The sequence below is a fragment of the Triturus cristatus genome, chromosome 10 (genome assembly GCF_964204655.1).
Source record: "Triturus cristatus chromosome 10, aTriCri1.1, whole genome shotgun sequence".
In the NCBI taxonomy this organism is placed as follows: Eukaryota; Metazoa; Chordata; class Amphibia; order Caudata; family Salamandridae; genus Triturus; species Triturus cristatus.
The window spans coordinates 569,124,122-569,136,415 of record NC_140593.1 but is presented as its reverse complement, the minus strand read 5'-3'; the positions used below and the strand labels follow the sequence as shown (position 1 = coordinate 569,136,415).

Sequence of the window (12,294 nt, the reverse complement as noted above, 5' to 3'; positions counted from 1 at the left end):
AATACCTTGCAGGTATTGAAATCCCTTGCCTTACCCCAGAGGAGAGTGAGGGGCTCGATGTAGGTATTACATTGGAAGAAGTAACGGAGGACACTGGTCGACTGAAGACTGGGAAACCCCAGGCCCTAATGGCTTCCCGGGGGAATTTTTAAAAGACATAAAACCCTTCTGGCATCGCATCTACTCAAAATGTTTAAGGCTTCAAAGGATAATGGAATACTCCCTGCAGATCTGAGAACGGCAACAGTGGTGGTGATACCCAAAGCCGGGAAACCCCCAGACGAATGGGGGGTCGTATCGTCCCATTTCGCTATTGAATAAAAAAAAACCAAAATTCTGGCTACTATACTTACGACACGCCTTTTAACAGTCATCACCTGCCTGATTCACTAAGATCAATCTGGCTATATGCCAAAACGAGCCACACACTATAACCTCTGGAGAGTGGTCAATTGGATGGATGTGGTCTGAAAACGAGAGGAGGCTCACTTGCTCCTTTCCCATGACACTGAGAAGGTGTTTGACCCTGTTCACTGGTCTTTCATGGAACACCCTCTGGAGAAATTCGGATTTGGCCCGGGTTTTAGGGAATGGGTGGCGCTGCTCTATACTGAGCCTGAGGCCAGGGTTTGAGTTAACGGAGCTTTATCGGAAACTTGGCCAATTCAAAGGGGGACCAGACAGGGGTTTCCCCTTTCCCCCCCTACTTTTCGCCCTTATTCTTGAACCCTTGGCCTATGTCATCAGAGCTTCCCCGGGGTTGGGTGGATTTGTAGAGGACTCCCGACTGTTAGATGAAGAGCGCATATCTCTCTCCATGCGGATGAAATACAATTATACGTGACAAACCCAAGAGACACTTCCTCAATTCCTATGAATTTTTGAGACGTACGGCCGTCATGCGGGATATAAAATCAATTGGAGTAAGTCAACCCTATATCCAGTCGGGCGGGGGATGTGGAGCCCCAATTATACCCCAGTTGTCTACGTTGGTCGACCGAAGGGTTTACCTATCTTGGCCTCTTCATCACTATAGATGAGGCAGTGAGCCTGACACGCAATATTAGGCGGATCATTTCAAATTTTCAGGAAGATGTTAAGAGGTGAAGGCTCCCCTTGACCATTATGGGGAGGGCCGCTATGTACAAAAGGATTACTCTTCCCCAGCTGCTCTATGTGTTACAAAATACTTACCGTAAAATTTCAGAAATGTTTAAGCTCATAGATAGCGAATTGCGCTTGCTCCTCTGGGATGGCGCCCATCCACGCGTTGCACTCCAAACTTTACAGAGAAAACCTTATAATGTGGGTCTGGCTCTCCCAGACATCAGGGCATACTATAGAGCGTCCCACCTCAGTTATTAACGAATGGACTCACGCACCAGGGGATCACTCGACCGATCGACTGGAAAGGTTACAGTTTAGAGAACACACACACCTTCACTATATCTATGGGGGCAGGGGAAGCAGAAAACTGTTAAAGACCCAGAGGACATTAAAGGCATGTAAAAGCGCAGAACGGCAAATGCAATGGGACCGAAGGTGTACTAGGGAAACCCCACTGTGGGAAGGAAATAGATTGACTGAGGTTGGGAAGCTGCGAGGCTTCAAGACTTGGGACCTGATAGGCATTTCCAAAGTAGGGGATATCATGGACGGGTGTGAGTCGGCCTCTTTTAGCACACTTCAAGCCCGGTACCAGCTGCATGACGCTCAGGCATATGCATACCTCCGTCTGAAACATGTATGGATAGGGGAAGGGTTGGATGGGGAGACATTGCCCGACTACACCTCGTTAGAGGGTCGACTCCTACAGGAAGAGATTTCGGCTAAAACAATTTCATTTACCTATAAGACGTTACTCAATATACCTGACAAATTAGACCCACTCCGAACCAAATGGGAAACCACTACCGGAGCACTGGAAGATATAGACTGGGACGCCGCTCTCATGCATCCAAGGGAAGTGGCAATCAAACTTCGACTACGTCTCATCCAGTACAAAATTCTCCACTGTACCTACTTTGATAGTGCTCGGTTGCATAAAATAGGGAGTGCGGAATGTCCGGAATGTCTTAGGTGTCATGTAGCAACCGGAACGTTTATACATACCCTGTGGTCATGCACAGATTCAGGTATACTAGGGAAAGATTGTGAGGGAACTGAATAACATACTTGAAGTCCAAATAGAATTGGAGCCACGATTTCTACTCCTTGGAAACCAGACTGATGTGGATATCCTAAGAAACAAACTTATCTTAGCTAACTTGGGGCAAGTGGTGGCAAAACGCGATATAGAAAAATATTGGGGGGCTGAACAAACACCGACACTCAATGAATGGAGGACAAGTCTCGATTTGTATATGGTGGCGGAACTAGTGTCGTACAGGGCTAGGGGATGTCTGCGGAAATTTTGGAAGATATGGGCACGGTGGATAAAATACTATGACTTGGAGGTGGAAGGAGAAGGGGAGGGTGATGGAATGCTTTCAGGACAACCGAGGGAGGAGCCTTGATTGATGCAATGTATGTCCCTGATGGTGGGAAATATGTGTATTATATTTTTGAGTTCTTTCTGTCTGCCTGGTTTATTCCAACTCTTCGACAGATTCACACGATGGAATTTACGTCTGGAAAATTGCAATAGGAGACAAATGCGGAAGGACAATTATTGTGCATTGTGTATTTATGCCTTGTTTAATGTGTTATTTTTCTTTTTTTCAAAATTAAATAAAAATTTTTTTTTTTAAAAGAAACATTAGAAGTACATACTGGTACCAAACAAGTATTAGTAAACTAAATGCACACCTCCCAATCAGAAGGAAATAAATTCGACCGGAGGTATAACCTATTCAGATGTGATTTTCTTGTGTGTTTTTAATACATAAAAGCAGTCTACAAAGTAGTCAGAACAGGAGCATGTACCAAAGCTAATTATGTTTAGCCACCGGGTGCATCCCATGGTAAAGTCACCCACACCATGTAAAACATGCACAGCACATGGTACCTCTATATACATTTTCTTTGTCCCCTCTCTTCTTTCACAATGTATGAGTTAACCAGGTTGCCTTGGTCTTATTTTTAACTTGGGATTTACTCACTATTGTGTTATTTATACATAACATAAAATGGCTCTCCTATATGTGTTTATCGATGTATATATATTTGTAGCCTTGAAAAAGTCCAAAGGACGAAACACGTGTCGGCTGCCTGTCTTGGGGCTATTTGTATCAAGACGTGCGATGTACACAAAGAATAAAAACTATGTATACTTACTTTAGAGTTTCTACTTGCCTTGATTTAGCATTACCGTATGGACTACTGTGTGCTTCGGTACTCTTTATGTATAAGTTTTTCTATTATTAAGAAGGATAAACTATGTAGGCTAGCATATTGTTCCTTCCACAAACATTATGAGATTTCAAGAAGCCTTGGTGGAATCAGGCTCCCTGTGAATGTTCATTAATAAATGCCAAGACACAATACTAGCTGCAAGTTTGACTGACTTTGGTACATCGTAAAAATGACAACTTAACAAACCAGATTCATAAATGGGGACACTCTATAAGGCTGTCATCTCATGAACCCAGACTCTAGTATTTCAAGAGATAAACTGTACAGAGGAAAGTCTTCTCAAACAGGCACCTAAAGTTATAAAACAGGCGATGCAGCACACCACAATAGTCCCATACACCCCACAAGCCAATAATATTTCCGGGTGTAGTCCGTTAGTTGTAAATGTTATTCAAAGCACAAAACCAATATCCGTTTTTGATATCACTGGATATATAGTATTTATTCTGTGGAAATCAAATCGGTATCCATATTTTCACAGCGCAGCCATCCTCAAAATTAGCCATAGTCAATTGCCAGAGTACGGCATACAGTGGGTAAACAATCAATACCCTAGACACAATACAGTACAAAAAACAGTAATATCACATGTAATAGTAGGTTATATGCAAAAACGAGTGCTCGATCAGCAAAATTTGTTGTATGGCAATGCTTAACAGTGGATATGCTATAAGGACCTGCACATCGTAAAGTATGCACTGTAATACGATAGATTATTATTCACAATTGTATTGGGTGCTCGCACATCACCACATACTCATCCACCTAGAGTAATGGTCATCTCAAAGAATAAAAAATTCCCAAGATGTTACAATTCATAAAACAGGCGATGCAGCACACCACAATAGTCCCATACACCCCACAAGCCAATAATATTTCCGGGTGTAGTCCGTTAGTTGTAAATGTTATTCAAAGCACAAAACCAATATCCGTTTTTGATATCACTGGATATATAGTATTTATTCTGTGGAAATCAAATCGGTATCCATATTTTCACAGCGCAGCCATCCTCAAAATTAGCCATAGTCAATTGCCAGAGTACGGCATACAGTGGGTAAACAATCAATACCCTAGACACAATACAGTACAAAAAACAGTAATATCACATGTAATAGTAGGTTATATGCAAAAACGAGTGCTCGATCAGCAAAATTTGTTGTATGGCAATGCTTAACAGTGGATATGCTATAAGGACCTGCACATCGTAAAGTATGCACTGTAATACGATAGATTATTATTCACAATTGTATTGGGTGCTCGCACATCACCACATACTCATCCACCTAGAGTAATGGTCATCTCAAAGAATAAAAAATTCCCAAGATGTTACAATTCATAAAACAGGCGATGCAGCACACCACAATAGTCCCATACACCCCACAAGCCAATAATATTTCCGGGTGTAGTCCGTTAGTTGTAAATGTTATTCAAAGCACAAAACCAATATCCGTTTTTGATATCACTGGATATATAGTATTTATTCTGTGGAAATCAAATCGGTATCCATATTTTCACAGCGCAGCCATCCTCAAAATTAGCCATAGTCAATTGCCAGAGTACGGCATACAGTGGGTAAACAATCAATACCCTAGACACAATACAGTACAAAAAACAGTAATATCACATGTAATAGTAGGTTATATGCAAAAACGAGTGCTCGATCAGCAAAATTTGTTGTATGGCAATGCTTAACAGTGGATATGCTATAAGGACCTGCACATCGTAAAGTATGCACTGTAATACGATAGATTATTATTCACAATTGTATTGGGTGCTCGCACATCACCACATACTCATCCACCTAGAGTAATGGTCATCTCAAAGAATAAAAAATTCCCAAGATGTTACAATTCATAAAACAGGCGATGCAGCACACCACAATAGTCCCATACACCCCACAAGCCAATAATATTTCCGGGTGTAGTCCGTTAGTTGTAAATGTTATTCAAAGCACAAAACCAATATCCGTTTTTGATATCACTGGATATATAGTATTTATTCTGTGGAAATCAAATCGGTATCCATATTTTCACAGCGCAGCCATCCTCAAAATTAGCCATAGTCAATTGCCAGAGTACGGCATACAGTGGGTAAACAATCAATACCCTAGACACAATACAGTACAAAAAACAGTAATATCACATGTAATAGTAGGTTATATGCAAAAACGAGTGCTCGATCAGCAAAATTTGTTGTATGGCAATGCTTAACAGTGGATATGCTATAAGGACCTGCACATCGTAAAGTATGCACTGTAATACGATAGATTATTATTCACAATTGTATTGGGTGCTCGCACATCACCACATACTCATCCACCTAGAGTAATGGTCATCTCAAAGAATAAAAAATTCCCAAGATGTTACAATTCATAAAACAGGCGATGCAGCACACCACAATAGTCCCATACACCCCACAAGCCAATAATATTTCCGGGTGTAGTCCGTTAGTTGTAAATGTTATTCAAAGCACAAAACCAATATCCGTTTTTGATATCACTGGATATATAGTATTTATTCTGTGGAAATCAAATCGGTATCCATATTTTCACAGCGCAGCCATCCTCAAAATTAGCCATAGTCAGTTGCCAGAGTACGGCATACAGTGGGTAAACAATCAATACCCTAGACACAATACAGTACAAAAAACAGTAATATCACATGTAATAGTAGGTTATATGCAAAAACGAGTGCTCGATCAGCAAAATTTGTTGTATGGCAATGCTTAACAGTGGATATGCTATAAGGACCTGCACATCGTAAAGTATGCACTGTAATACGATAGATTATTATTCACAATTGTATTGGGTGCTCGCACATCACCACATACTCATCCACCTAGAGTAATGGTCATCTCAAAGAATAAAAAATTCCCAAGATGTTACAATTCATAAAACAGGCGATGCAGCACACCACAATAGTCCCATACACCCCACAAGCCAATAATATTTCCGGGTGTAGTCCGTTAGTTGTAAATGTTATTCAAAGCACAAAACCAATATCCGTTTTTGATATCACTGGATATATAGTATTTATTCTGTGGAAATCAAATCGGTATCCATATTTTCACAGCGCAGCCATCCTCAAAATTAGCCATAGTCAATTGCCAGAGTACGGCATACAGTGGGTAAACAATCAATACCCTAGACACAATACAGTACAAAAAACAGTAATATCACATGTAATAGTAGGTTATATGCAAAAACGAGTGCTCGATCAGCAAAATTTGTTGTATGGCAATGCTTAACAGTGGATATGCTATAAGGACCTGCACATCGTAAAGTATGCACTGTAATACGATAGATTATTATTCACAATTGTATTGGGTGCTCGCACATCACCACATACTCATCCACCTAGAGTAATGGTCATCTCAAAGAATAAAAAATTCCCAAGATGTTACAATTCATAAAACAGGCGATGCAGCACACCACAATAGTCCCATACACCCCACAAGCCAATAATATTTCCGGGTGTAGTCCGTTAGTTGTAAATGTTATTCAAAGCACAAAACCAATATCCGTTTTTGATATCACTGGATATATAGTATTTATTCTGTGGAAATCAAATCGGTATCCATATTTTCACAGCGCAGCCATCCTCAAAATTAGCCATAGTCAATTGCCAGAGTACGGCATACAGTGGGTAAACAATCAATACCCTAGACACAATACAGTACAAAAAACAGTAATATCACATGTAATAGTAGGTTATATGCAAAAACGAGTGCTCGATCAGCAAAATTTGTTGTATGGCAATGCTTAACAGTGGATATGCTATAAGGACCTGCACATCGTAAAGTATGCACTGTAATACGATAGATTATTATTCACAATTGTATTGGGTGCTCGCACATCACCACATACTCATCCACCTAGAGTAATGGTCATCTCAAAGAATAAAAAATTCCCAAGATGTTACAATTCATAAAACAGGCGATGCAGCACACCACAATAGTCCCATACACCCCACAAGCCAATAATATTTCCGGGTGTAGTCCGTTAGTTGTAAATGTTATTCAAAGCACAAAACCAATATCCGTTTTTGATATCACTGGATATATAGTATTTATTCTGTGGAAATCAAATCGGTATCCATATTTTCACAGCGCAGCCATCCTCAAAATTAGCCATAGTCAATTGCCAGAGTACGGCATACAGTGGGTAAACAATCAATACCCTAGACACAATACAGTACAAAAAACAGTAATATCACATGTAATAGTAGGTTATATGCAAAAACGAGTGCTCGATCAGCAAAATTTGTTGTATGGCAATGCTTAACAGTGGATATGCTATAAGGACCTGCACATCGTAAAGTATGCACTGTAATACGATAGATTATTATTCACAATTGTATTGGGTGCTCGCACATCACCACATACTCATCCACCTAGAGTAATGGTCATCTCAAAGAATAAAAAATTCCCAAGATGTTACAATTCATAAAACAGGCGATGCAGCACACCACAATAGTCCCATACACCCCACAAGCCAATAATATTTCCGGGTGTAGTCCGTTAGTTGTAAATGTTATTCAAAGCACAAAACCAATATCCGTTTTTGATATCACTGGATATATAGTATTTATTCTGTGGAAATCAAATCGGTATCCATATTTTCACAGCGCAGCCATCCTCAAAATTAGCCATAGTCAATTGCCAGAGTACGGCATACAGTGGGTAAACAATCAATACCCTAGACACAATACAGTACAAAAAACAGTAATATCACATGTAATAGTAGGTTATATGCAAAAACGAGTGCTCGATCAGCAAAATTTGTTGTATGGCAATGCTTAACAGTGGATATGCTATAAGGACCTGCACATCGTAAAGTATGCACTGTAATACGATAGATTATTATTCACAATTGTATTGGGTGCTCGCACATCACCACATACTCATCCACCTAGAGTAATGGTCATCTCAAAGAATAAAAAATTCCCAAGATGTTACAATTCATAAAACAGGCGATGCAGCACACCACAATAGTCCCATACACCCCACAAGCCAATAATATTTCCGGGCACCTAAAGTTACATAGTCTGTGGTAGATAAGCACGGCATATTTTTATGATGAGATTTTTTACCTTAATGGATTCAAGCTCCATGTGAAGACGGTTATTTTCCGACACAAGATCACGATTTCTGTTCTCTGTATGCTGCAATTGTGCCTCAAGCTCAGCTTCGTATTCTCGACTCCCTTCCTGAAACTCGCGGAGCTCCTCTTGTGCGTCTTCTGCGCTAAAGTGCCAATTCCAAAGGGTTAACTAACCACATATCAATTAGCACATAATGAAAAGCAAAACAATTTCAACATGACTGTACAGAGAGAGAGAGTGAGAGAGTGAGAGTGTGTGTGTGTGTACACACATATACACACAAACACCACGGCTATCACTTTAATGAATCAAAAGCCTTATTTATGAACTGTAAGTAACCTTGATAAAACACTCTGAAAAGTTTCAAATAAAAACGAAAACCAAAGACTTCCTAGAACTCAATGTTATTTGCTATACTACTTTGCACCTTAAAAAGTGAAACGATTAAAACCACAGCCCACAGCCTCTTCCATCGCAGTAAACATAGGAAAAATGTGCAGAGAGGGTGTGTGTTCGTATTTAGGAGGTTAACAAAAAACGAACAATGTGCAGAGAGGGTGTGTGTTCGTATTTAGGAGGTTAACAAAAAACGAGTGATGCGAGGTCCTTGATCCTTCAAAGGGAGAGGTTTTCTTTCTGGAAAGTAGTTAATGCAACCTTCTAACAAACTTGCAACAGGGGTCTTCAAAAACGAAAATGTCCACAGTATACATTTAGCCAAATACAGCGAGACCCGAAGTGGCCAGCCACAGAGGCCCTGGAGGATTATGTAAACATAAGAGTAGACAATGCTCCTTTAGAAGCGGAAATGAGTGGGACACTACATGAAGGAGGTTTTGAAGATGGTGACCTAGCTGCACACTGCTACGATGAATTTGTTGAGACGTTTTGGGGAGAAAGCAGGCATGTGTGGCTTTAGTCCTTCAAGCGAGGGCAGTCTAGCTTTTTTCTGTCCATCTTAATTAAAAAGACGTGAGTTGGGGGGGCGTGGCTAGCAGCCAAGCAAAATGGCCGCAGCCTAACAGAGCTCCGTGAGTGAGGAAGCCCTTGCCACATATCCTGAAACTAATCCTGATTGCAGAACGGCCCAGCGAGTGGGGAAATACATCAGAAGCCTAGCGCTACCGTTTGAGGCGTCCCGGGGCGGCCGGCGACTCGTGAAGCCTGAGAAACAGAGGTGAAGACTTGGCGGCATGCGGAGCACAGCGGCGCCGTGGCCTGGAGTGTGCCGGTTCCCCGAGTGACGTCAGCGTCTGAAGTGCGGGCACGCCGCTGAGGTCCTTGAGGACGGCCGAGGGAGCCTGTGTGCCCTGACATTGCTCCGATCACTGGAAGAGGCGGTGTGTGGTGCGGTGACACTCCGGTGGGGGCCCGGCGAAACAGGGTGCAACGCCGAGAGCAGACACACGCCGCAGGTTTGAGCCAGACGGACCGCCTTAAATGTTTGCCTGTGCCGCCGGAGCCCTTCGCGAGCAACGGCTGCAGCGACTGCTCCTGGCCAAGTACTTCTGACCACGGATGCCTCTCAACAACACTGGAGAGGTAGCCTACTGGGCTCTGGTGACGGCGCGGGTGGAGAAAACAGATGCGAGGCCCCCCTGTGGGGTTTAAGTCACATACACAACCCAACACATAACGGATGTAATACGATTGCCTCACCTGACTGCTACACACCTCGACTCCATTGCCAATACCGGCCCCCGCCACCTTATCTGCTTGCCTAACGAGACTTGCTGGTTACCTGGGGGCCTGACAGACTTCAGCACCGGGTCAGGGGGGGCCAGAAACCTGAAAGGCCACGCGTAACACACAAAAACGCAGCAGGCAGCGGTGAGTACCGGTCCACCCCTTCCCCCCTCCTCTTCTACAATCTAGAAAGCGGGCAGACGGTGGGCAACGATGTCGAGACGGGGCCCATGTGGGGGCTCGGCTGGGAAGTTCGATAAATTTGCATATGCCAAAGACCATGGAGAAAAGTAACAGGACACACCCGCCCAAGTAGAGACTCCAGCACAGCAGGGTCCGGACGCAGTTACACTCGCAGACATGGCTGCCCTGCAGCAAGTTCAATCCTCAATAGGCACGATTTCCATGGACATTTCCTTAATCCGTGCAGATTTCGCTAAGCTCTCTGGGAGACTAACTGAAGTTGAATCCACGGCGCAGGTACTCGTGACTGACACAACAGTGCTTCAGCGCCAGGTGCGTCAATAGGAACTGGATAAGAAGCAAATACTGGCCAAACTTGACGATCAGGAAGGCTGCTCATGGCGCAATAACGTACGCATAGTGGGCGTGCCGGATAGTGCAGGCGGACCAGCCTTTGACCTCTTCGTAGAGGACCTCGGGAGGACCCACTTACAACCACGCGGCCTGTCGAGTTTTTTTCTCGGCGGAGAGCGCGCATCGGGTACCTGGTGGAAAGCCCAGGCCGGGAGCTCCCCCCAGACCAATCCTGGGGAGTATATTTAATTTCCGGGATCGGGACGCTATCCTGCAGGGGGCTCGGATCGCCCCGCCGATTCGATTAGACAACCAGGTGATCACGATGTACCCGGACTATACTGCAGCAGTGACAAAGCAGCGACGAGACTTCCTGGACGTTAAAAAGGAACTACACGCCAGAGAAATAAAATACTCCATGCTCTTCCCGGCAAGGCTGAGTATGGATGTAGAGGGGAGAGCGTGGTTTTTCCTAACGCCTGAGGAAACTCGGGACTGGCTGGAGGGATGGCGCCCCATGGCAAAGCCCGCCAAGATCAAGAGCCAGCGGCAGCACCGACGGCGGGAGTCGCAGGGATTGGGATCTACAGAACCAGGGGACACGATAGAGTGAGTAACTCCGGACGAGATGGACCCGGCGGACCGCCCCTGGGGGCGCGCTGGACATTCGATGTACCCACCCCTCCACCCTGGTGGTATACTTGCAGAGAGAACCGTGAGACATCGGACTGATGCTAGTGGCAAGGGGACTAAACACCCTGCTACTATGATTCAGGACTTCCCAGAGCTCTATTGGCAGCTATAACCCGCTCCTCCGGTGGGCGCACGAACCTTCCCACTGACCCGGGACCAGCACTTGCGTTGCCGGTGTGAAAGAACCTTTAATCCGTAGGTGAAGGTTGCCTCCGTAACAAGACAGAAGCCGTTGCTGCATCGCATGCTAGGGGGGCATCGGATGCTCTTGGACAGATGCTCCTCCCCCACGCAAGTACTATTCAGGGATCCAAGCACTCTGCTCAGTTGGGGAGGCGGGTTAGTTGGGTTCCGCCGGGCAGGGAGGGGGGTGGGGATGAAGGGGAACAGTTTTTGGTTTCATGTTTTGGTTCTTATTCGTATTTACGAGGACATTTACATCGACAAGATAAGGTTGGCAATATACGTAATCAGGGTCACCACCACAGGTAGATATGTGAATGACACACACTGATTCACTGACAGGAACTCCGGATATCCCACTCCGCAACCCCATGGGCCCGGTCCCCCCCTAACGGTGCTTTCATGGAACGTGAACGGACTGGGACATAAGATTAAAAGGGGGCTAGTCCTTCAATATATCAAGCGTAAGGGTCCAGCCATAGTCTTGGTACAAGAGACGCATTTAACGGCCTCAGCCATTAAAGCCCTAGACAGATGGGGTTATAATATGGTGGTTCACTCGGAATTCACCTCGGGCTCCCGAGGCGTCGGGGTTTTAATAAATAAACGCTTCCCACTTATACTCATTGACTCAAAAACAGAAGACCAAGGGCGCTTTGCAGCACTAACATGCCAATGGGAAGGGAGGCCATATAACTTAGTCTCAGTGTATATGCCCCCTGCGTTGCACCAAACGGCC

The 12,294-nt window shown here is 44.1% G+C and overlaps 1 protein-coding gene across 2 annotated transcripts in view; it reads right to left on the bottom strand.

Moving 5' to 3' along the window:
• Positions 1-12,294, bottom strand: part of LOC146789746 (nuclear distribution protein nudE homolog 1-like) — a 302,682-nt gene that overhangs the window by 197,228 nt on the left and 93,160 nt on the right. For both annotated transcript variants that reach the window (XM_085632077.1, XM_085632076.1), the window contains exon 3: positions 8,445-8,598. In XM_085632077.1, the coding sequence (XP_085488203.1) occupies positions 8,445-8,598 (154 nt within the window). The remainder of the gene's footprint in view (positions 1-8,444; positions 8,599-12,294) is intronic.